General features: G+C 41.0%; 1 protein-coding gene across 1 annotated transcript in view; it reads right to left on the bottom strand.

Moving 5' to 3' along the window:
* Positions 1-10,962: 10,962 nt before the first annotated feature.
* The window catches only part of LOC132869956 (uncharacterized), a 102,253-nt gene continuing 85,547 nt past the window's right edge, over positions 10,963-27,668 (bottom strand). Inside the window, 1 exon segment of the mRNA XM_060903521.1 lies at positions 10,963-11,154. Within this exon segment, the coding sequence (XP_060759504.1) occupies positions 10,963-11,154 (192 nt within the window).

The following is a 27,668-nucleotide window of genomic DNA, read 5'->3' as shown; positions in this document are numbered from 1 at the left end:
GGTCTGTGAGAGCCAGAAATCTTGCTTGTTTGTAGGTGACCAAATACTTATTTTACCAAGGAATTTACCAATTACTTCATTAAAAATCCTACAATGTGATTTCCTGGATTCTTTCCCCCATTCTGTCTCTCATAGTTGAAGTGTATCTATGATGAAAATTACAGGCCTCTCTCATCTTTTTAAGTGGGAGAACTTGCACAATTGGTGACTGACTAAATACTTTTTTGCCCCACTCTCTGTATTATATATATATATATATAGGCGGCACGGTGGTGTAGTGGTTAGCGCTGTCGCCTCACAGCAAGAAGGTCCTGGGTTCGAGCCCCAGGGCCGGCGAGGGCCTTTCTGTGTGGAGTTTGCATGTTCTCCCCGTGTCTGCGTGGGTTTCCTCCGGGTACTCCGGTTTCCCCCACAGTCCAAAGACATGCAGGTTAGGTTAACTGGTGACTCTAAATTGACCGTAGGTGTGAATGTGAATGGTTGTCTGTGTCTATGTGTCAGCCCTGTGATGACCTGGCGACTTGTCCAGGGTGTACCCCGCCTTTCGCCCGTAGTCAGCTGGGATAGGCTCCAGCTTTCCTGTGACCCTGTAGAAGGATAACGCGGCTAGAGATAATGAGATGAGATGATATATATATATATATATATATACACACAGTGGTGCTTGAAAGTTTGTGAACCCTTTAGAATTTTCTATATTTCTGCATAAATATGACCCAAAACATCATCAGATGTTCACACAAGTCCTAAAAGTAGATAAAGAGAACCCAGTTAAACAAATGAGACAAAAATATTATACTTGGCCATTTATTTATTGAGGAAAATGATCCAATATTGCATATCTGTGAGTGGCAAAAGTATGTGAACCTTTGCTTTCAGTATCTGGTGTGACCCTCTTGTGCAGCAATAACTGCAACTAAACGTTTGCAGTAACTGTTGATCAGTCCTGCACACTGACTTGGAGGAATTTTAGCTCATTCCTCTGTACAGAACAGCTTCAACTCTGGGATGTTGGTGGGTTTCCTCACGTGAACTGCTCGCTCCAGGTCCTTCCACAACATTTCCATTGGATTAAGGTCAGGACTTTGACTTGGCCATTCCAAAACATTAACTTTATTCTTCTTTAACCATTCTTTGGTAGAACGATTTGTGTGCTTAGGGTCGTTGTCTTGCTGCATGACCCACCTTCTCTTGAGATTCAGTTCATGGACAGATGTCCTGACATTTTCCTTTAGAATTTTGCTGGTGTAATTCAGAATTCATTGTTCCATCAATGATGGCAAGCCGTCCTGGCCCAGATGCAGAAAAACAGGCCCAAACCATGATACTACCACCACCATGTTTCACAGATGGGATAAGGCTCTTATGCTGGAATGCAGTGTTTTCCTTTCTCCAAACATAACGCTTCTCATTTAAACCAAAAAGTTCTATTTTGGTCTCATCCATCCACAAAACATTTTTCCAATAGCCTTCTGGCTTGTCCAGATGATCTTTAGCAAACTGCAGACGAGCAGCAATGTTCTTTTTGGAGAGCAGTGGCTTTCTCCTTGCAACCCTGCCATGCACACCATTGTTGTTCAGTGTTCTCCTGATGGTGGACTCATGAACATTAACATTAGCCAATGTGAGAGAGGCCTTCAGTTGCTTAGAAGTTACCCTGGGTTCCTTTGTGACATCGCCGACTTTTACATGCCTTGCTCTTGGAGTGATCTTTGTTGGTCGACCACTCCTGGGGAGGGTAACAGTGGTCTTGAATTTCCTCCATTTGTACACAATCTGTCTGACTGTGGATTGGTGGAGTCCAAACTCTTTAGAGATGGTTTTGTAACCTTTTCCAGCCTGATGAGCATCAACAATGTTTTCTCTGAGGTCCTCAGAAATCTCCTTTGTTCGTGCCATGATATACTTCCACAAACATGTGTTGTGAAGATCAGACTTTGATAGATCCCTGTTCTTTAAATAAAACAGGGTGCCCACTCACACCTGATTGTCATCCCATTGATTGAAAACACCTGACTCTAATTTCACCTTCAAATTAACTGCTAATCCTAGAGGTTCACATACTTTTGCCACTCACAGATATGTAATTTTGGATCATTTTCCTCAATAAATAAATGTCCAAGTATAATATTTTTGTCTCATTTGTTTAACTGGGCTCTCTTTATCTACTTTTAGGACTTGTGTGAAAATCTGATGATGTTTTCGGTCATATTTATGCAGAAATATAGAAAATTCTAAAGGGTTCACAAACTTTCAAGCACCACTGTGTATATATATATATATATATATATATATATATATATATATATATATATATATATATATATATATATATCCAAAAAAGTTGGGACAAAGTACAAATTGTAAATAAAAATGGTATACGATGATGTGGAAGTTTCAAAATTCCATATTTTATTCAGAATAGAAAATAGATGACATATCAAATGCTTAAACTGAGAAAATGTATCATTTAAAGAGAAAAATTAGGTGATTTTAAATTTCATGACAACAACACATCTCAAAAAAGTTGGGACAAGGCCATGTTTACCAATGTGAGACATCACCTTTTCTCTTTACAACAGTCTGTAAATGTCTGGGGACTGAGGAGACAAGTTGCTCAAGTTTAGGGATAGGAATGTTAACCCATTCTTGTCTAATGTAGGATTCTAGTTGCTCAACTGTCTTAGGTCTTTTTTGTCGTATCTTCTGTTTTATGATGCGCCAAATGTTTTCTATGGGTGAAAGATCTGGACTGCAGGCTGGCCAGTTCAGTACCCAGACCCTTCTTCTACGCAGCTATGATGCTGTAATTGATGCAGTATGTGGTTTGGCATTGTCATGTTGGAAAATGCAAGGTCTTCCCTGAAAGAGACATCGTCTGGATGGGAGCATATGTTGCTCTAGAACCTGGATATATCTTTCAGCATTGATGGTGTCTTTCCAGATGTGTAAGCTGCCCATGCCACACGCACTAATGCAACCCCATACCATCAGAGATGCAGGCTTCTGTACTGAGCGCTGATAACAACTTGGGTCGTCTTTCTCCTCTTTAGTCCGAATGACACGGCGTCCCTGATTTCCATAAAGAACTTCAAATTTTGATTCGTCTAACCACAGAACAGTTTTCCACTTTGCCACAGTCCATTTGAAATGAGCCTTGGCCCAGAAAAGACGTCTGTGCTTCTGGATCATGTTTAGATATGGCTTCTTCTTTGAACTATAGAGTTTTAGCTGGCAACGGTGGATGGCACGGTGAATTGTGTTCACAGATAATGTTCTCTGGAAATATTCCTGAGCCCATTTTGTGATTTCCAATACAGAAGCATGTCTGTATGTGATGCAGTGCCATCTAAGGGCCCGAAGATCACGGGCACCCAGTATGGTTTTCCGGCCTTGACCCTTACGCACAGAGATTCTTCCAGATTCTCTGAATCTTTTGATGATATTATGCAGTGTAGATGATGATATATTCAAACTCTTTGCAATTTTGCACTGTTGAACTCCTTTCTGATATTGCTCCACTATTTGTCAGCGCAGAATTAGGGCCTCTTCATGCTCTTGCGACAAGGCTTTCGCAGATAGCTTTTCGCAGACAGTTGTAATTTATCGTTGAGCGGGGAGTAATAGGTGTGCACGATGTTATTCACCACCAGAACGCAAGGGGGCGCGAAATCGCTAGGAGTAGTTGGTGGGTGTGGTTAATGGAGTGTTTATCCTCCGGTTACTTATAATGACTAGAACTGGAGTCGTATAGATGTACGTACTTCCTCACTTCCTCGATCAACTGCTCTTCGTGCTGCTCCATCTTGGCTCATGTTTTTAAACATGGCGGTCGTGAATACAAACCAAACCGGGAAAGTAGGGAAGTGGAAGTGTGTGTACAGCGGATGTAGAGTGGACCAATCAGAGCCCTCTTGTCTGCGACGCTGTCTGCGAGGCTTCTGTGGTGGTCACAATTTTTGGGAGGTGTGCGCAGAGCGTTTGCGAAGGGGGGGCTACGCAGATGCCATCTGCGACGCCATCTGCGAGGACTGCGTTGTCAGCATAAATTGGCCTTTAGGGGGATTGGTGATCCTCTTCCCATCTTTACTTCTGAGAGCCGCTGCCACTCCAAGATGCTCTTTTTATACCCAGTAATGTTAATGACCTACAGTGGTGCTTGAAAGTTTGTGAACCCTTTAGAATTTTCTATATTTCTGCAAAAATATGACCTAAAACATCATCGGATTTTCACACAAGTCCTAAAAGTAGATAAAGAGAACCCAGTTAAACAAATGAGACAAAAATATTATACTTGGTCATTTATTTATTGAGGAAAATGATCCAATATTACATATCTGTGAGTGGCAAAAGTATGTGAACCTCTAGGATTAGCAGTTAATTTGAAGGTGAAATTAGAGTCAGGTGTTTTCAATCAATGGGATGACAATCAGGTGTGAGTGGGCACCCTGTTTTATTTAAAGAACAAGGATCTATCAAAGTCTGATCTTCACAACACATGTTTGTGGAAGTGTATCATGGCACGAACAAAGGAGATTTCTGAGGACCTCAGAAAAAGTGTTGCTGATGCTCATCAGGCTGGAAAACATTACAAAACCATCTCTAAAGAGTTTGGACTCCACCAATCCACAGACAGACAGACTGTGTACAAATGGAGGAAACTCAAGACCATTGTTACCCTCCCCAGGAGTGGGCGACCAACAAAGATCACTCCAAGAGCAAGGCGTGTAATAGTCGGCGAGGTCACAAAGGACCCCAGGGTAACTTCTAAGCAACTGAAGGCCTCTCTCACATTGGCTAATGTTAATGTTCATGAGTCCACCATCAGGAGAACACTGAACAACAATGGTGTGCATGGCAGGGCTACAAAGAGAAAGCCACTGCTCTCCAAAAAGAACATTGCTGCTTGTCTACAGTCTGTTAAAGATCATGTGGACAAGCCAGAAGGCTATTGGACAAATGTTTTGTGGACGGATGAGACCAAAATAGAATTTTTGATTTAAATGAGAAGCGTTATGTTTGGAGAAAGGAAAACGCTGCATTCCAGCATAAGAACCTTATCCCATCTGTGAAACATGGTGGTGGTAGTATCATGGTTTGGGCCTGTTTTGCTGCATCTGGGCCAGGATGGCTTGCCATCATTGATGGAACAATGAATTCTGAATTATACCAGCAAATTCTAAAGGAAAATGTCAGGACATCTGTCCATGAACTGAATCTCAAGAGAAGGTGGGTCATGCAGCAAGACAACGGCCCTAAGCACACAAGTCGTTCTACCAAAAAATGGTTGAAGAAGAATAAAGTTAATGTTTTGGAATGGCCAAGTCAAAGTCCTGACTTTAATCCAATCAAAATGTTGTGGAAGGACCTGAAGTGAGTAGTTCATGTGAGGAAACCCACCAACATCCCAGAGTTGAAGCAGTTCTGTATGGAGGAATGGGCTAAAATTCCTCCAAGCCGGTATGCAGGACTGATCAACAGTTACCGCAAACGTTTAGTTGCAGTTATCGCTGCACAAGAGGGTCACACCAGATACTGAAAGCAAAGGTTCACATACTTTTGCCACTCACAGATATGTAATATTGGATCATTTTCTTCAATAAATAAACGAGCAAGTATAATATTTCTGTCTCATTTGTTTAACTGGGTTCTCTTTCTCTACTTTTAGGACTTGTGTGAAAATCCGATGATGTTTTAGGTCATATTTATGCAGAAATATAGAAAATTCTAAAGGGTTCACAAACTTTCAAGCACCACTGTATTGCCAATTGCCCTAATGAGTTGCAATTTGGTCCTTCAGCTGTTCCTTTTTTGTACCTTTAACTTTTCCAGCCTCTTATTGCCCCTGTCCCAACTTTTTTGAGATTTGTTGCTGTCATGAAATTTCAAAATGTATCACTTTCAACATTTGATATGTTGTCTATGTTCTATTGTGAATACAATATCAGTTTTTGAGATTTGTAAATTATTGCATTCCATTTTTATTTACAATTTGTACTTTGTCCCAACTTTTTTGGAATCGGGGTTGTATTTTTTTGAAAAGCAAAGGGTCTTCTGACATCAAATATTAATTTTGTTTCATGTATTATGCCTTCCTACTGATTGTAGTGTTTATTTAAGGTTGAAACATTTCATTTCACAATTTTTAAGCCATTTATGGTTGACAGCATTTCTTTACATGTGTGTAAGACTTTTGCATGGAAGAAGAAGAAGCCTTTCTTTGTCACATGCACACTCAAGCACAGTGAAATTCATCCTCTGCATTTAATCCATCTGAAGCAGTGAACACACACATTCCCAGACAGTGAGCAATGAGCACCCACACATACCCAGAGCATTGGGCAGCTATGCTATAGCACCCAGGGAGCAGTTGTGAGTTAGGTGCCTTGCTCAAGGGCACTTCAGCCCAACCTTCAGCCATGGCTGCATCACGTTAACCTAAAGATATGTGTTTGGACTATAGGGGAAACCAGAGCCTCCAAAGGAAACCCATGCAGACACGGGGAGAACATGCAAACTCCACACAGAAAGGCCCCTGTCGACTACTGGGCTCAAACCCAGAACCCTCTTGCTGTGAAATGACCATGCTAACCACTACACCACCATGCCACCCACACAGTACTGTGTGTCTAGTTTTATTGATTTTCTACTGTTGTGAGAAAAAACACATGTCCTCTCTGAACAGTTATAATGGCGATCATTTCTGAGGAAAACCATGCTAATGTATTAACTAGCATTTCAGTACAGGCCAGTCTACTAACCAACAATATAACTAGGTATCAACTAGTATTATAGTAAAGAGGTTAACACAATAGCTAGTTTTATGTTATGGGAAACCACCTAACCTCAAGGCATTATAGAAAACTGGCTAATCCACGAATTAACATGGGGAATTCTGTTTACTGCTGAATGTATGCTGCCATGTTCTTGTGACTTGAGGTTTGTTGATGTCAGAGAATTCAATCAACACAGATACTGGACGAGTTCGGACTTGGAATTCCGAGTTGAACAACCATTCCATTGCACTTTCCGTGATGGAGTTCCGAGTACAATTCCTACCTTCAAATGGAACTTGTGAGCTCATGATTACAACATGGGAAATCATGTACACAAAATGCTAGGCATTCAAGTGGTGAGTCATCATGAGAACACCACTGCTAGGCTACAGTGTCTCAAAGCCACCAAGGCTAATGTTAACAATTCAGCACGATAACGAGCACATAAATTAATGTCGAAAAAGCAAAGGCATTATGAAAAGATAAGACTGTTGGGAATACCAACATTTTTCCCAGACATACAGTGGTGCTTGAAAGTTTGTGAATCCTTTAGAATTTTCTATATTTCTGCATAAATATGACCTAAAACATCATCAGATTTTCACACAAGTAAAAGTGAATAAAGAAAACTCAGTTAAACAAATGATACAAAAATATTATACTTGGTCATTTATTTATTGAGAAAAAATTATCCAATAATACATATCTGTGAGTTGCAAAAGTATGTGAACCTTTGCTTTCAGTATCTGGTGTGACCCCCTTGTGCAGCAATAACTGCAACTCAACGTTTCTGATAACTGTTGATCAGTTCTGCACACCAGCTTGGAGGAATTTTAGCCCATTCCTCCATACAGAACAGCTTCAACTCTGGGGTGTTTGTGGGTTTCCTCACATGAACTGCTCGCTTCAGGTCAGGCGCGGACTGGGGCAAAAAAGTGGCCTGGGAATTTAGTACCTGACTGGCCCACTCAGGGGCCAGGGAGGCGGATGATGGAGGTGGATGATGCGGCAGATGCTGGAGGTGGATGATGGTGGTGAATGCTGGAGGCGGATGATGGAGGAAGAGGATGGTGGTGGATGCTGGTGGTGGATAATGCGGCGGATGCTGGAGGCAGATGATGGAGGCAGATGATGGAGGCGAAACAAATATGTTCACATACAACCCCGATTCCAAAAAAGTTGGGACAAAGTACAAATTGTAAATAAAAATGGAATGCAATAATTTACAAATCTCAAAAACTGATATTGTATTCACAATAGAACATAGACAACATATCAAATGTCGAAAGTGAGACATTTTGAAATTTCATGCCAAATATTGGCTCATTTGAAATTTCATGACAGCAACACATCTCAAAAAAGTTGGGACAGGGGCAATAAGAGGCTGGAAAAGTTAAAGGTACAAAAAAGGAACAGCTGGAGGACCAAATTGCAACTCATTAGGTCAATTGGCAATAGGTCATTAACATTACTGGGTATAAAAAGAGCATCTTGGAGTGGCAGCGGCTCTCAGAAGTAAAGATGGGAAGAGGATCACCAATCCCCCTAATTCTGCGCCGACAAATAGTGTAGCAATATCAGAAAGGAGTTCGACAGTGAAAAATTGCAAAGAGTTTGAACATATCATCACCTACAGTGCATAATATCATCAAAAGATTCAGAGAATCTGGAAGAATCTCTGTGCGTAAGGGTCAAGGCTGGAAAACCATACTGGGTGCCCGTGATCTTCGGGCCCTTAGACAGCACTGCATCACATACAGGCATGCTTCTGTATTGGAAATCACAAAATGGGCTCAGGAATATTTCCAGAGAACATTATCTGTGAACACAATTCACCGTGCCATCCACCGTTGCCAGCTAAAACTCTATAGTTCAAAGAAGAAGCCATATCTAAACATGATCCAGAAGCGCAGACGTCGTCTCTGGGCCAAGGCTCATTTAAAATGGACTGTGGCAAAGTGGAAAACTGTTCTGTGGTCAGACGAATCAAAATTTGAAGTTCTTTATGGAAATCAGGGACGCCGTGTCATTCGGACTAAAGAGGAGAAGGACGACCCAAGTTGTTATCAGCGCTCAGTTCAGAAGCCTGCATCTCTGATGGTATGGGGTTGCATTAGTGCATGTGGCATGGGCAGCTTACACATCTGGAAAGACACCATCAATGCTGAAAGGTATATCCAGGTTCTAGAGCAACATATGCTCCCATCCAGACGACGTCTCTTTCAGGGAAGACCTTGCATTTTCCAACATGACAATGCCAAACCACATACTGCATCAATTACAGCATCATGACTGCGTAGAAGAAGGGTCCGGGTACTGAACTGGCCAGCCTGCAGTCCAGATCTTTCACCCATAGAAAACATTTGGCGCATCATAAAACGGAAGATACGACAAAAAAGACCTAAGACAGTTGAGCAACTAGAATCCTACATTAGACAAGAATGGGTTAACATTCCTATCCCTAAACTTGAGCAACTTGTCTCCTCAGTCTCCAGACGTTTACAGACTGTTGTAAAGAGAAAAGGGGATGTCTCACAGTGGTAAACATGGCCTTGTCCCAACTTTTTTGAGATGTGTTGTTGTCATGAAATTTAAAATCACCTAATTTTTCTCTTTAAATGATACATTTTCTCAGTTTAAACATTTGATATGTCATCTATGTTCTATTCTGAATAAAATATGGAATTTTGAAACTTCCACATCATTGCATTCCGTTTTTATTTAGAATTTGTACTTTGTCCCAACTTTTTTGGAATCGGGGTTGTATATGTGGGAGAGGGCGGCACGGTGGTGTAGTGGTTAGCGCTGTTGCCTCACAGCAAGAAGGTCCTGGGTTCGAGCCCCGTGGCCGGTGAGGGCCTTTCTGTGTGGAGTTTGCATGTTCTCCCCGTGTCCGCGTGGGTTTCCTCCAGGTGCTCCGGTTTCCCCCACAGTCCAAAGACATGCAGGTTAGGTTAACTGGTGACTCTAAATTGACCGTAGGTGTGAATGTGAGTGTGAATGGTTGTCTGTGTCTATGTGTCAGCCCTGTGATGACCTGGTGACTTGTCCAGGGTGTACCCCGCCTTTCGCCCGTAGTCAGCTGGGATAGGCTCCAGCTTACCTGCGACCCTGTAGAACAGGATAAAGCGGCTAGAGATAATGAGATGAGATATGTGGGAGACAAAAAAAATGCATGTAAACATTATTGAAGGGATAATGACACATCATTTAACCTGAGGCCTTGATTAGAACAAATATATAATAGTTTTTATAATTACTTAAAATGGTCTGCAATAGTTGCTTAATAGTGTGAAGATTGGTGAACATGTAAGTCACACTAATAATGATCATACCATAATAGTTAACATATCATCACCTTACTGAAGTAGCAGTTTCTGCAGCAGTACACTTTTCTCTGCAACAGCACACTTTTCTCTGCAACACCATCTATGATGTCCTCGCTATCCAGCATCTTAAGAACATCTTGCTGAGTGGCCATGAGCATAAATCCCTCCAGGTGCTGCTGAGAGAGAGAGTGCTCCTGAGCCTGTCCTTGATGAATTTTAGTGTTGAAAAGCTGCGCTCGCATGCTACCTGTGTGACTGACAGTGTAAGCAGGAACTTGTATGCAAGGCCGATTATGTGGTATGCATCTTTCAGGAGGTTGTACTTCCTCAGCATATGGTAGCAACACAATGGGCAGTCCTTGCAAGATGAGCACTTTGTGTTCACCATCTCCATCTCATTTTCAGCATCCTCTGACCCAACCTCTTTTGCTGTCTTGGTTGTGTATTCCTCAAATATTGAGGCCTTCAACTTATCCCACTGTCCTGCCAGACTGAGGAGCTCACTCTGTAAATTGGTGACCGTTGCCCTGTCATCAAATGGTAGTAAACATTTGCTCAGATCTTTGAGTGCTGTCTCTGGGAAACCACTTGAATATGATTTTACCTTGCTGAAGTTTTTTGGGTCCAGAAGAGCCAAATCAGCATACAAGGTGCCATTTTTGAGGAATCGCTGGTGCATGCTCTCAATGACTGTATCCATGATGCGATTGTGGACATTGATTCTGTACAATGCCCCTGTGTCAGACACAGTCTCCTCTTGGGACATCTCTCCAGGCATGGGTTTCTTTCTTCAACCCCTTTTTGGTGGCAGAGCAGCCTCAACCTCCAGCTCTGTTTCTTCGTCCTCTTCAAGTAGCTCATTGTTCCTTGAGGCAAACATCATATTTTGAAAGCAACACAATAATTTCCAAGAAGTTGCCATGGTCCACTGTATCATCATCAAGCATGTATGCTGTCTCCGACTGTGACCCTCTGTGGCTCAAACCTCTTTTTCCAATGAGCTTCACCACATCTGTGATGCGCTCCAACACTTGCTGCCTCTTGCGCACCTGCACTTTACAAAGAGACATCTGATGTCCCATGAGAAGGTTCTCAACATTGCGTTTTGAGGACCTAAGGAAATATGCTTCTGCACAACCTCTGTGTAGATTGCTCCTCTCATGTTCTTCCACTCTCCGATGTATGTGTTTCTGGTCTGTCATGCCAGTGATGAACGAACTGCTATCTGTAGCATTAGCAAATGCCATACAAAGGAAGCAGAAGAGTGGTTGTGTGTCTTCACTGTATGAAAGCCATTTATTTGTGCCATCTTTGCAAGAAAAAGCTCTCTGCACTATAGCCTTCTCTGCCTTCTGCTGGGGATGATGACTCAAGAAATAATCTAAGTCCTCTGGTTTTGGCTTTGTAAAAAAATCAACTTTTGAAGAGAGAGCACTGACTTCCTGGGTTTGGCTTCCTCTAGCAGTAGCTGGATCATCTTCAGTCTAAATAAGAGATTAGTACTGTTAGTATTGTTTTAGTAAACCACTAAACCAAAATATCAGTAAAATATTTTTTTTTTGGATAATAGGGCTAAGATGGTTAAAAAAATGTTATGTTGCTAGTATACTAGGCCTAGCAGTACTAGTGTAGTCCATACACAATAATGACGTTTTTACAGCCAAACTAGCCTAAATGTGTTGTGCTAAAAGTTAGCAAGCTAGCTAAATAATGTTATTACATTACAGCCGGGGCAGCACGGTGGCGTAGTGGTTAGCGCTGTCGCCTCACAGCAAGAAGGTCCGGGTTCGAGCCCCATGGCCGGCGAGGGCCTTTCTGTGCAGAGTTTGCATGTTCTCCCCGTGTCCGCGTGGGTTTCCTCCGGGTGCTCCGTTTTCCCCCACAGTCCAAAGACATGCAGGTTAGGTTAACTGGTGACTCTAAATTGACCGTAGGTGTGAATGTGAGTGTGAATGGTTGTCTGTGTCTATGTGTCAGCCCTGTGATGACCTGGCGACTTGTCCAGGGTGTACCCCGCCTTTCGCCCGTAGTCAGCTGGGATAGGCTCCAGCTTGCCTGCGACCCTGTAGAACAGGATAAAGCAGCTAGAGATAATGAGATGAGATGAGACATTACAGCCGTCCACCTGAGTAGCATCCCCCTCCGGGTCATGTTGTCCTCCAGACGGCGACGCCACGAGAGCTGCAGGTGCCGCTGAAGATGGTGCAGAGGATACAGCAGCAGAAAATATATTTGTCAGTTTCTGACACTTGGCCGCATCTGCTTGTAGTGCGTGCCTTTTCTTTTCTCTTAATTTTTGTGCTCCTCCCTTGCGTTTCTTCTCCATTTTTGCACAGCTGATTAATTGATTGACAGATGAAGAGGGAGAAGGGGGCCAGACCGAAACCCTCGGCCTTCGGCTCGGCTGTGATTGGCCAACAGCCCCATGACTGATGCCCATGTAAGCCAATGCTGATTACCCAGACACTAGAGGAACTGTTAACATTGCTTATCATATTAAAGGCCAGCGCAACTGTATTTTTTTTTCTCCACTGGCCCACACTGAACCACCGGCCCACCGGGAAAACTCCTGCTACTCCCGATGGCCAATCCTCCCCTGCTTCAGGTCCTTCCACAACATTTCCATTGGATTAAGGTCAGGACTTTGACTTGGCCATTCCAAAACATTAACTTTATTCTTCTTTAACCATTATTTGGTAGAACGACTTGTGTGCTTAGGGTCGTTTTCTTGCTGCATGACCCACCTTCTCTTGAGATTCAGTTCATGGACAGATGTCCTGACATTTTCCTTTAGAATTCACTGGTATAATTCAGAATTCATTGTTCCATCATTGATGGTAAGCTGTCCTGACCCAGATGCAGCAAAACAGGCCCAAATCATGATACTACCACCACCATGTTTCACAGATGGGATAAGGTTCTTATGCTGGAATGCAGTGTTTTCCTTTCTCCAAACATAACACTTCTCATTTAAACCAAAAAGTTCTATTTTGGTCTCATCTGTGCACAAAACATTTTTTCCAGTAGTCTTCTGGCTTGTCCACGTGATCTTTAGCAAACTGCAGATGAGCAGCTATGTTCTTTTTGGAGAACAGTGGCTTTCTCCTTGCAACCCTGCCAAGCACACCATTGTTGTTCAGTGTTCTCCTGATGGTGGACTCATGAACATTAATATTAGCCAATGTGAGAGAGGCCTTCAGTTGCTTAGAAGTTACCCTGGGGTCCTTTGTGACCTCGCCGACTATTACATGCCTTGCTCTTGGAGTGATCTTTGTTGGTCGACCACTCCTGGGGAGGGTAATAATGGTCTTGAATTTCCTCCATTTGTACACAATCTGTCTGACTGTGGATTGGTGGAGTCCAAACTCTTTAGAGATGGTTTTGTAACCTTTTCCAGCCTGATGAGCATCAACAATGCTTTTTCTGAGGTCCTCAGAAATCTCCTTTGTTTGTGCCATGATACACTTCCACAAATATGTGTTGTGAAGATCAGACTTTGATAGATCCCTGTTCTTTAAATAAAACAGGGTGCCCACTCACACCTGATTGTCATCCCATTGATTGAAAACATCTGACTCTAATTTCACCTTCAAATTAACTGCTAATCCTAGAAGTTCACATGCTTTTGCCACTCACAGATATGTAACATTAGATCATTTTCCTCAATAAATAAATGACCAAGTATAATATTTTTGTCTCATTTGTTTAACTGGGTTCTCTTTATCTACTTTTAGGACTTGTGTGAAAATCTGATGATGTTTTCGGTCATATTTATGCAGAAATATAGAAAATTCTAAAGGGTTCACAAACTTTCAAGTACCATTGTAGCTGAATTGATGACCTAGCCTAAATGAGTAGCCTTAATCAAAATGTGTAGTCCACTACACATTACAACAAATTACACAAATTACTGACACTTTGGTAACATTATCATAAGCCGACAGCATTCCATAACCAGCTATTCTGGGTGATAACACACCAATTTGTGTGGAAGTTAGCTTATGGCATTGAACTGTTACAATTTACCTCAGCTGGATTTCTGTTATAGCAACACTACATTTAGCAACAACTTCAGCTGAATGGTTGGCACTGCACTGAGCTTTCTCCTGCTAGCATTAGCTGCAGTAGGCTACGGTTTGTCAAGTTAACCCCTACATCTCAATACATTGTGACAAATGACATTATGTCATATACAACATTGCAAAATATAGCTTACACATTTAAAGGCTAAATAACATAGATGGCAAACAATGTCACTTCGGCCTACAAGAAAAGACTATGGTTCACCTGTCCAGGAGCGGATGAAGTGATCTGTCAAAGTTGAATGAATGACTTTAGTTGAGGCAAAGATTATAGTGCTCCACTAAAAAGTTGTTCCTCAGCTCCACCAGTCAAAATACTGGAAAGGCTATCACCAGAGGTGTTCTAGAACATCTCTTCTATTGGTCTTAAAGTGATCCACAAAACAATATGTGAAGTGTCTGCTGAAATCTGATAGATATTTCGGTCTGGGTTTGTTTTTGTTTGTTTTTTGGGTTTTTTGGGGGGTCTGTCGGTCATGGTTAAAAATGGGGACATTTCCGGGGACAGCTCCAGCTGGGGACAGGCCACCAAAAACAGGGACTGTCCTCGTAAAATGGGGATGTCTGGTCAGCCTAATTCATTCATCATCAGTAACTGCTTTTTTTTTTTTTCACGGTCCGGTTTCCATCAAATCCTGCACTCTGATTGGCTAGCAAGCGGGTCCGTATCCTACGGTACGGACCCCAGTTACAGACCCCGGTTATGGACCTCTGGTGACTCGCTCATTCACAACAACAACAAACATAGTAACATTTTTTGTTAATATTTATCTTTTTTTATAAGATTTATTTATAAGATTATCAAAAATCTTATACATTTTTGCCAGCATTTCTCAGGAGAATAGCATTAATTTTACAGCATGGATAGCAATAACGACAGTCTTCACAGCAAAAGTGAGTTTTCCTACCCAGAGGAAGAAGAAATAAAATAAAACATTTCAGGAGAAAGCTAAAAACCTCTAAATTGCTAACGCCGAGCAAAAACATGGCTGAATCCTGAATGACTCCTATTTGTATAAATAGGGGACTACATAGGTGGCAAAATGTAGTTTTTTTCCTGCCATGGACATGCACTTGTATACCGAGGAGGAAGCCATTTGCATTACAGCCGTGAATGAGGATTCAAAATAGCATTAATTTTACAGCGTGGATAGTGATAACGACAGTGTTCACAGTGAAAGCGAGTTTTACTACCCTGAGGAAGAAGAAATAAAATAAAACATTTCGGGAGAAAGCTAAAAACCTGTAACTTGCTAACGCCAAGCAAAAACATGGCTGAATCCTGAATGACTCAATTTTGTATAAATAGGGGACTACATAGGTGGCAAAATGTAGTTTTATTTTCCTGCCATGGAAGGCACTTGTATACCGAGGAGGAAGCAATTTGCATTACAGCTGTGAATGAGGATTCAAAATGGCAGCTCACCTCGGTTTTCCCTTTCGGGCGCTCTCGTTCTCTGTTAGAATTTGGTAAAGAAAAAAATAAATATATTATTTACCAGCTTAAGGTCGGTCCGTATGGTGAAATACTGTGACCTCAGCCTTGAATACTGACCTCGGCCCAGAGGGCCTCGGTCAGTACTTTCAAGACCTTGGTCACAGTATTTCACGATACGGACCTCCCAGCTGGTAAATAACATATTTTTTTCAGAGGTGTAGCCTATCCCAGGAACACAAGGCACAAGGCACCTGGAGCTGCGATATTGTTTTTAGAGGAGATTCATAATCTCTGGAGAAAATACAGTACAACAAGGATAACTACAATAACACCCCCCACACACACACACACAAACCCACAGATTGTTACCCTACCAAAGTAGTTTGATGAGTGCGATGGTTTAATTAACACCTTGTCAGTACTTAGTGCACAGAGCTTATAATTAGTTGTGGCTTAAGAAGCCTAATCACCTACCTTTACTCAGATCTTATCTCTTGATTTACACAAACACACTTTGGGATGTGCAGGGTTTTTGATTCAGTCTTGTCAAGTGATTGTATTAATGTAAAGCCTGAGGGGTGTGTGTGTGTGTGTGTGTGTGTGTGTGTGTGTGTGTGTGTGTGTGAATACTGTCAATCATGTAGAAAAGCATACAGTATACAGACTGGCCTATACTCATACTAATCAACCAAATTAGCTTACATCTACAATAAAGACTAGCTTCCTTTTCAGTTCCCTTATTTTGGTTGAATATGAACCAAGTGTGTCACCTTAGCATTCTTTGTCATTAATTTCATTCCTCTTTGCACCAATTTCATTACCCTGATCAAGGAATAGGCTTAAAAGTGAAATTAAAGTAAGCAGCTAATCATAGCTGCTAATAGCTATGTTTGTGTATGCTAATCTTTCAGTCATTAAAGTTAGCTAGCTAACGTGACATGTCTTCACAGCTTGTGTTGTTGCTAGCTTACTCAGCTAACTTGTTAGTCAATGACTCAGGAAATGGTATTATTGTAAACAAGCTAGCACATGAATTAGCATTATGGTAAACAAGCTACTGCATAAACTGGCTTTACAATAAATAAGCTAAGCCTATTAGAAAACCTGTAAACCAATACAGTAATACAACAAGAATATCTCTCAAAACACTGCTTGAATAATTAGCGAATTCATGATTTGTTCAGTCAAATTTGTCTTGTAAAATTATTGTAAGTGTATTAGTGTAAAACAAGTAGTGTGTATGACGTATGTTTGTAGCTAGTTAGCAATGAGTGAACATAATTCTAGCGCTGTGTGAGGAAAATAGCTAATGCTTATTCAGGATCCATACTGTCATAAGCCAATGCACTGGCAAACTATAGTAAATAAACACATTTTTAGTTTATGACCGGAGACTGAAGTCTGAAGTATTAAAATTTCTACATAATTTAACAAGAAGCTTTGACTGCAGCTACTTAAGCAGCTGTGGCCAACATATTCACTTCAATCATACTATTTATGATGCACAGCCACTGTGTTTCACTCTCTTATTGAAAGAAAGGGAAAAATAAATTAAACTTACAGAATAAATAAATAATAATAAAAATGTCTGTATTAATTACAGTCTGATTAGACCAGGCTTTGTGGAATGCTGTATCATTTAATTGAAAAACTAATGATCACATTTTTGCCAGCTTCTAATTAGAAAACATTGCAAACTTTATCGCAGCTCCACTGATGCATGCGAACACACACACACACACACACACACACACACACACACACACACAAACACACACACCTCTGACTATCTTTTTCTCTCACACCCACTCACTCGTGTGTGTGAAACACTCTAACACACACACACACACACACACACACACACACACACCTCTGACTATCTTTTTCTTTCACACCCACTCACTTGTATGTGTGTGTGTGTGTGTGTGTGTAACACTCTCTAACACACACCTCTGACTACCTTTTTCTCTCACACCCACTCACTTGTGTATGAAACACTCTCTAACACACACACACACACACACACACACACACACACACACACACACACACCTCTGACTACCTTTTTCTCTCACACCCACTCACTCGTGTGTGTGTGTGTGTATATGTGTGTGTAACACTCTCTAACACATACACACCTCTGACTACCTTTTTCTCTCACACCCACTCACTTGTGTATGAAACACTCTCTAACACACACACACACACACACACACACACACACACACACACACCTACCTCTGACTATCTTTTTCTCTCACACCCACTCACTTGTGTGTGTGTGTGTGTGTGTGTGTGTGTGTGTGTGTGTGTGTGTGCGTGAAACACTAACACACACACACACACACACACACACACACACACACACTCCACACTCCATCTTTGGGGAGTCTGTGCCTACTGGAGCCCCAGATTCCTGTTCTTGACTGACAGGAGTGGAATCCAGTGTGGTCTTCTGCTGTTGTAGCCCATCCCCCTCAAACTTCAAAGTATTGTGCATTCTGAGATCCTTTTCTGCTCACCACAGTTGTACACAGTGGTTGTTTGAGTTTTGGGTTCAGCAGAGTTTTTTGTTTTGTTTTGTTTTCCCATCATTCTATCTAAACTCTTGAGACTGTTGTGTCTGAAAATTCCAGTAGATCAGCAGTTTTTGGGAAAAAAAAAAATCAAACCAGCTCATCTGGCACCACCGGTCATGCAATGGTCAAAATCTTATTGTGCATCTAACACATGATTGCCTGATTGGATAATTGCATGAATGAGCTGGGGTACAGGTGTTCCTATTAAAGTGGATGGTTACTCTTTCTTTATGCTTTATGCTTTATTTTGCTTCAGTGAGTTCAGGTATAAAGGCCTTAATTAACTCTCTGATGTGAGTTCTCTCTCACACACACATACACACAGTTCAAATGAAGACACCTTTCTCAGTAGGTGGGCTGAAAACTTCAAAAGAACTGTGTGTGTGTGTGTGTGTGTGTGTGTGTGTGTGTGTGTGTGTTTTAGTCTCCCATCCTGGTCTAACCACCCAGTAACATACCAGTATTTTTGTACTAGTGCTTTCCCAAGAAAAAGAGCAAGAAGGCGTGAGGGGGAAAGGGAAGAGATATGAGGATGGAGAGAGAGAAAGAAAGTGAGATGGTGGTAAATTCAGTCACACTGCTATGAGAACCATAGGGAAAGAGGAGGAGCAGACACAGACAGACAGACAGACAGACAATAGAAGATAGACAGAGATGGAGACAGTTAGACATGCTGAAGGTGTGTGTGTGTGTGTGTGTGTGTGTGTGTGTGTGTGTGTGTGTGTGTGTGTAACCTAGTAGGCCTGGCGTGTCTCCAGCCGCTCCCTCTCAGCCCCTAATGGGGCTCCATTCAGGCTCTGTGTGCTCCTCTAATTGAAGGTAATTGTTGGGAAGAGGCCGGAGAGGAGGAGTGTGACACAGCCTTCGGTCTGTTCCTCCTTTCCCTGACGGCCAGAGCGGCCACGACCCACGATCACGTTTCATCACACACACACAAGTGTGCGATTGTGCGCTTGCCTAAATGGCCATCTTGTTCTGGAGTGACAGCTCCAAAGTTGGGCGGAGCCTGATGACAGCACGGAAGAATGGAGGATGACAGAGGGAGAGAGAAAGAGGAGGAGATGTATAGAGAAAGAACGATTGTTCTGTTCATGTGGAGAAACCCAGAGTCGTCCTCCCGCAGTCCAAAGTCGCTGCGCGCGCGCACACACACACACACACACACACACACACACACATCATTACATACTCACAGGATGCACAGGTGATGAAATAATGATGAAATGAGAATTGACCTTGCTGAGTGAGGAGTGTGTGTGTGTGTGTGTGTGTGTGTGTGTGTGTGTGTGTGTGTGTAATGCATCACTTTTGTAGAGCTGGGCTTTATGCCCAGGCAAGCATTTTACACACGTGTGCACACACACACACACACACACACACACACACACAGATAATGTTATACCTATAATAATAATAATAATAATAATAATGAGTTTGTTTTGCTGTTCTTCTTAACTCCTTGTTCTGTTACTTCTGATATGTTCCATATGAGATCTGTGTAAGTTTTATAACAGGCTAATAACTTCTGTTTTGCAGTGCAGGAGTTAAAACCTTCTCCTGTCGTCATACTAATTTGTCTTTCCTATATTACATCAAACCTGAGCTCTCGGCAATCTTCATATTTTTCCTTCCTCTTGCTTCATATTGGATTTCCGCAGTGGCGGATTCTATCGAGTGTGCGCAGAGCGTCCGGGGCTGAAATAAGCATTTACCTTCACCGCTTGAAGCTCGCAACTCTGCGCTTGGCTGAATTTGGCCATGCGGATGCAGCCAAGCGGGAAATCCAGATTCCAGCACTATCAGGGAAATGGCACGCATGAGTCGGGTGCCTAAGTCGGGCTCCTAATCAGGTTGGCCTAATGGTAACTCTCCATCACGCTAAGATTGAGCGCTAAGCCTAAATACCAATGCTCCTTTTCCAGCTAAAGCGATTCCTATATTACTTTTTTCCCCCATAAACCTGGGCAAGCGTCAGAGACGGAAATGGAAAAATGTCTGTCTTTCCCTCTCTCACTTTCCTTCTCTCTCTTGTTGAAGTCAGCAAACATTTTGGTCCGAATCACTCGTTCACTCGAGCGTGGATGCAGAATCAACAGTGCTATCTTCAGTTTTCGATGTTCTTGGATGAAATTCAAAGTGACTCTGGACATCCGTTTCTAAAGCCGTGTCAAGAGAGATATAAGGAGAAAAAAACTCTAGTGTGGAATGAAATGGGGATTTATTCATTGCCATTATCAAAAAATGTATGGATTGAAGAGTGTGGATTGACTTCCTTCTTTGCCCTGTAAACTTTACTCGAGTATTTTCAGACCAGAGAGGCCTGATGGCAGTGTCCACGTGTCTCATCTTTCAGGCGTGAGGAATCCATGTTGGTAATTAGCCAGATGATAAGAATTCTCTCCTTTCCTTTCGAGATTTGTTAATTATTCAATAGCATTAAAGCAACAGCGTTATCTAAATGGCTAACGTAACTGATAAACAGTGGGGCTGGACACAATTCTTTGACCTTTTAATATGGCATATAGTGTGTGTCTTCCATGTCAGGGAAAAGGAGCAAGGGTGAATAACTACTGTAATCAGACCCAAACACCCCCCCCCCCCACACACACACACACAAACAAACAAACCAAAAATACAAATAAAAAACAGGACACTTCAATTCTTTAATAAATGTCTACATTAATTCTCTTTATATTTCTGCTTAATTCCAAAATAAATCCCTATTATTCCCATTAAATGTAATATTTCCACTGCTATCTAACATGGTATGTAAGACACGTCAAGAAAGCTAAAAGGAAGAAAAATAACATGTTGAATGAATCATCTCATCTCATTATCTCTAGCTGCTTTATCCTGTTCTACAGGGTCGCAGGCAAGCTGGAGCCTATCCCAGCTGACTACGGGCGAAAGGCGGGGTACACCCTGGACAAGTCGCCAGGTCATCACAGGGCTGACACATAGACACAGACAACCATTCACACTCACATTCACACCTACGGTCAATTTAGAGTCACCAGTTAACCTAACCTGCATGTCTTTGGACTGTGTGGGAAACCGGAGCACCCAGAGGAAGCCCACGCGGACACGGGGAGAACATGCAAACTCCGTACAGAAAGGCCCTCGTTGGCCACGGGGCTCAAACCCAGAGTTGAATGAATCAGGACTTTTAAAATGAGACAAAATAGTCTTCTATTCAAAAGTACCAATACAATCAGATGTGTTTCATGTGCTGTTCAGTGTTGATAGATGAAGTGATTGCTAGATTCGGAGAAGCATTGTCAAATTTAAACTTTACCAAAATGGTGTGTCTTTGGAAGCCGTTCTTTGCCCTGTCACACATTTCTATTATGTGTATTCAGACCTGTGCTGTTTGATGATGGCACTTTGAACTCAGGATAATAATTAGTCAGATGATTCTTTTTAAAAATGTATATATCAAATTATATCTTAGATAGGGGTGATTCGAGAATTCAGGGTACATTTCACGTCTCTGAGATAAACCTTTTGTTATTTTCCACAAAAGAAATCTTTATTGAATCAGTTTTGAACAATAATGCAAATTATGACAAACTTTCATCAATAGCAGTGCTTGATGTACATTTTAGACCCAATTTATCCATAAAACATGAACTACATGACTCCCACCCCTCCCCCCACATTATTGGCGGTCTTTGACTTCTGATTCATACATTCAACTTGCATAAACATGAAGTGATTCAATCAAACAATCTGTATTTTTGGGATTATTCTATTAAGTGTTATAAAACCAATTGCATAGAAAGTCTGTTTTCTGTATTATGTGAAATTTCAGTCATAATATTTTTTTTATCCATCCCAATGTTCTTGTCACTTCTGTTAACTCTGTTATAAAACTGCATAAAAAATCGCAAAGACTTTTAATAATATGCATGACACCTGCACCGAGTGATGTCACTTCCTCTGGCGGGAAACTTTAGAAAGGCAGTGAGATTTGTTATGTTTCTATTTTCATTAATTTGAACAAAATGTTGAGGATTTTACACCAATGGTAGATTAATTATTCATCAAATCTGTTATTGTGATATCGGAGTGAATCTCTCATTTTTTAAAACAATAATATGATTAAAATCCATAAAGTTCTGTCTTTAAACATGCCATGTGGTGGCTCGTTTGAGGTTAGCATGTGGAGTTAAGACACAAAATGGTGGGAACTGCCAACTCTGTTATCATCGATTCTGTTAATGGATTGGCCAGTTTAGCGACAACAGAGTTGACAATGCCTAACAGAGTCAACACTTGAAATGTACCCGCAATTATAGAGCAGGCCATATATTCTTGTTCTTGTATATACCAAGTGCATAACCAAGTGGCTGGGATAGTGTGCAGGAACATCTGTGCTGAGTACGGACTAGAAGTCCCCAAGTCCCAGTGGGACATACCACCAAAAAGTAGTTGAGAAGAACAGTGCTAAAATCCTCTGGGACTTCAAGTTCCAGACTGACAAGCAGGTGCTGACTAACCGACCAGACACCAGACATAGTGATGGTAGACAGGAAGCAGAAGAATGTAGTTGTGATAGATGTGGCAATCCCAGCTGTCAGTAACATCAGGCAGAAGGAGCACAAAAAGATTGAGAAGTACCAGGGACTGAAAGTACAACTGGAACAGATGTGGAAGGTAAAGACCAAAGTGGTCCCAGTGGTGATAGGAGCATTAGGAGCTGTGATGCCCAAACTGGGAGAGTGGCTCCAGCACATTCCAGGTATAACATCTCATGTCTATGTCCAGAAGAGTGCAGTCCTAGGAACAGCTAAGATACTGCGCAGAAACCTCAAACTCCAGGCCTCTGGTAGAGGACACAGGCTTGAGGAAAACACCTCCCCCCACTGGGGGGGGGGGGGGGTGAGACAGAAATGCAGATATTCAGTTATTTTTCCTGTCAAAATGTATAATACAAAATGGCAGAAAACTATTAAAGGAGAACTGAAGTCATTTTTAAACTTGCTTTATTTCTTAATTAACGTATTATTCAATTACGTTTTAGGTTTTAGTAACCTTATATCATGACTCATATTGGTAACTAATTGCAATTAAATATTATACTTATCAGCCTATTCGGTTTTTAGCCATGTTGAATTTAGTTTGTTTGGTCCGTGGCAGGCGTCGCTTATCCGCGCGATCTTCACGAGACTTGTGCGAGACTTTGAAACATGACGTGTCAGCCAGGTGTCAGTGCCACCATTTTGAAAACTGTTTTCCAAATGAAATATTGCACAAAAACGAGTTTAAATGATGATTACTGCCTACTTTTTTCAAACTTTCCTGATTGCGATCAAAGCAAACAAAACTTCCGGCTTGATTACATCAGCATTTGAAAGAGGGCGCGCGCGTCTTTTGACAACGTTGGCAGATGTTGGTCACTTTGATTTCTGCTGTACGTTTTACTTCCGTCCAATGAAGTCTCGCACAGATCTCAGCGAATCTCGTTTATGGCCATTGCTTCGACATATGGACAGATATATTACATAGCATATTTCAAACACTCATAACTTGCTATAGCAGTGACAAAATAGCTATCAAAAATACATTCCTATATTTAATAAAATGAGATAAATATAATTTTGGTCATAAAAAAAATTGCCTTAATCCATTACATTTGCCTGACATGTTTATCCAAAGCAACTTACATTTGCTTACAAGGAAGGATTCATCAGCTAATGTTTAAGGCTTGTGCTGAAAGAGCCAACACAACCTTGGCAGTGCTGGGATTTTAATGCACAACCTTTGGATTGAAGGCTTGACCTTGTAGCCACCTCTTGCTTCAACTAGCTGATTCAATCACCTTTGCATTACACTCATACTAAAAGATGAACTTCAGTGCTTTACCAAACCAAAGTTTTTGCTAACATATTCAATACCAGTCAAAAGTTTGTCCACCCCAACTCATTCATAGTTTCTGTATTTGGACTATTTTCTAAATTGTAGAACAATACCGAAGACATCAAAACTATAAAATAACATATGGAACAGACACACAACGATGTGGAAAAAAGTTGCAAAAATATGGTTCATAGTTTAGATTCTTCAGAGTAGTCAGCATTTACCTTAATGATGCTTTGCACACTACACTCTCAGAAAATAAAAGACATTATTATTCCTTTAGGCTTGTCACTGGGGCAGTACCTTTTGAAGTACTCATTTGTACCCTTTATATACTGCTTGGGAACATATATGTACCTTTTTGGCCCTAAAAAAGGTACACATAGTTACCTTAAGGTCCAATAATGAGCCTTTAGGGGTACATTAGTGTTGATTGTACCTTAGGCAACAGAAATAGACTCCTACTCTACCCCTATTTCTGACAGTGTATTGGCATCATCTTTACCAGCTTCATGAGGTGTGCCTCATCAATAGTTAATTTGTGCAATGTCTTGCCTTCTTAATGTGTTTGAGATCAAACAGTAAATAGTAAATAATAAAAATACAATAAATAGCCTGATTGACAACTGTAGTAATCCATATTATGTCAAGAATCGCTCAACTAAATAAAGAGAAACGACATCCATCATTACTGTCAGACATGAAGTGTCTTTTAATTAATAAAAAAATTAAGAAAAAACACTGAATTAAAAGGTGTGTCCAAATTTTCAACTGCTAATGTATACTTAAATTCAGTATGCAGCTATGCATTGCATTTTCTGGTATTTCTCTGGTATCCTGCTCTAACTGTCCAATCTTTAACAGTACAGTTATGTGCAATTGTAAAACTGTAAAATCAATGCAACAAATGTCCAGCAGTTTTTAGAGTGATTCATTTCCTTTTAAACATGTTACTTGTGTGTATTTTTGTACTTGTGCAGCCTGGTCGTGGAGCCCACGTGTCTCTTGTGTCTAGCTGATAATTAGTCCGATGAAATGAACTTTAAATCTTTCTGTTCCATTCAATGTTCACATTATAATCGCCCCCTTTATCCACATCCATTAAAAATGTGTTGGATGAAATGAGGAATTATACATTGGCATTAGCAAAACGGTAGTGTGGATGGAACAGTGGAGATGGAAGTCATCCTTTGCCCTTTACACACGTTATGAGTGTGTATTTTTGGACCTGTGGGGCCTGATGGTGACATTGGGTTGATAATTAGTCCGATGAAATGAACTTTATTTCTCTTTTCCATTTCAGATTCCCACTATAATCATTGGAGTTTAATTAAAAGTCTCAATCAATCTGCCGATTTGGTGCTACAATAATGGTGCGTTTCGAGAATGAAAGCTTAATCCAACGTCGTCCTGCTGTGACATCTGATGCTTGCAAAGACAAACCGTCCTTTTTTAAGAAAAAAAAAATCACCATTTAATAGACCGGCATTATGTCTTTTAAAAACTCATTAGGAGAGCAGTGGAAGTGTCACCATATATACCACAATGCACCGGGAGAGGATTAGGCATCATTTGAGAGGTGGAACGCAATTAGGGCACTGTGGATTAGTTTCCTGTTTAAAGTTATGGAGACACAATGAGAGAAGGAAGGAAGGAAGGAACAGCTCTCAGCTCCCATCAGCACCATCAGAACCAACCTTGTCAAGCTAATCGCTAAGCTATAGCCTGTTCTCTTTATAGATGTCTTTTGCTTCTAAGCTTCGTCAAAGTCTTCTATTACACGCAGGAGTTTAGGAAGTGAACCTCCCTGCTGTGACGTGTGCTAAGACTACAGAAGTTTAGGACATGCTTTGTGAGGAATTAGCAATAAATAAATAAATAAATAAATAAATAAATAGAATACCGCTTTCACAAATGGAAACTTTGCGAAACATTGCTGACCTGTGAATTCACAAACTTGACAAAAAAAAAACTGGAAGAGGAAATTGGTACAAGAATAAAGCTGCATTAAACATGACAACCAGTCAGTTTGGATATGTTGGGATTAGCTTTGTGTTTTAGACAACATTTAGCAGCTAGATTAAAGGTTTAATATTGAGATTTTGCCAAAAAAAGACCTAGTTCAACCTCAGCATTATTATATTATGAGCTGCTTAAAGTATAACAAAGAGCATCACCACCTATGACATTATAAATATAATAGAGAACTTGCTGGTCTAAAAAAACTTTGTAGAAATTCAGATGAGTTAGCTTAAACGAACCAAAGTGCTAACATTTTGTTCACAAACAAAATGGCAACTGAGAGAGAGAGACAGAGAGAGAGAGACAGAGAGAGAGAGAGAGAGAGAGTTATTTTGCACTATAAAGGCAGATTGAACAGTTATCTTCCATTTCCTTCTCTCCTGGGGATGTGAGAGTGCATGTAAACCGTACACCCCTGATCCGGCCTACTCTCTCACAGCCATGAGTGATTAAACCACCAGCATATATTAAATTAAACCCTTCATTTTATTTCATTCAATTCTATCCTTCAAAAAATTAACGAGACAGGTATGCGAAATGCAGTGATAATGAGCAGAGTTAAGATGGCTCCCTGCTGAACAGATACGCTCATCGCTAATCCAAACACAGCACTTTACACATTCTTCTCTCTTTCTCTTCCCCCATACGGAGCTGCAGTGAGGCTGAGATGAAACCGGAAAATAATCAGCAGGTAAAGGTCGTATAAAGAGAAGAAACAGAGCTAGCCGTGTCGCTTGGGGTCACTGTTCTTTAATTCAGCTGACTTTTTGGTAGCGGGAGTTTAACACACACATCTATACACACACACACACACACACACACACACACACACACACACACACACCATGACAGAGATTTCGGCATTGGAGTAGATGAAAAAACAGAATACACAATGAACACACAATATCATTGTGCATTTTACATGCACACACGATACAAAACATTTATAGGAAATGTTCGACCAAAATATCTAAAAAAACACATGATTTTCCCCAAACCCAAATGCAAACAAGGTCATGTCTGGGGTCTCTGTTTGTCACTTGTTTCTTTTTTTTTTTTTTCCCTGGAGGTCAATTTAGTATCATTAAACACTCACCACAGAAGACATCATTTGGTTTAATAACACTGTATGTACATAAACAGTTCATAAACTAGATAGAGCCTGTGACTAAAGCCACAGTAATTTGCGCTCGCTGTTACAAACCGGGACGTCTGGTCACCGTACCCTATATATCCAAAACGATAAGAGATAGAGAATAATGCTTAGTGAGGAAAAGTTGTGCTCTGCTGCCCTGAACAAAATAAAATAAATCAATTGAAAAAATCATGAAAATTGACAGAGTTATAAGTGATTGGAAAAAAAAAAACTGGTTTCTCACGGATCATTCTGGTTCAGTGATCCAGATCAGCACCAAAAGTCACAGCAATGTAATTCAGCCCAGAGGTATTTTTCATTTGAAATCTGGTGATGATTGGTTGAAAAATGAGGGAGAAATAGCATCCTAAAAAACATGATGAGAATAATAATAAGAAGAGAAAGAGAAGAATAATAAAGTAGAAAGATCCTGATTTAGAGTCACAAT

Source organism: Neoarius graeffei, chromosome 21 (genome assembly GCF_027579695.1).
Source record: "Neoarius graeffei isolate fNeoGra1 chromosome 21, fNeoGra1.pri, whole genome shotgun sequence".
Lineage (NCBI taxonomy): Eukaryota > Metazoa > Chordata > Actinopteri > Siluriformes > Ariidae > Neoarius > Neoarius graeffei.
The sequence above is the reverse complement of the archived record's forward strand: the minus strand, read 5'-3'. Positions and strand labels throughout refer to the sequence as shown.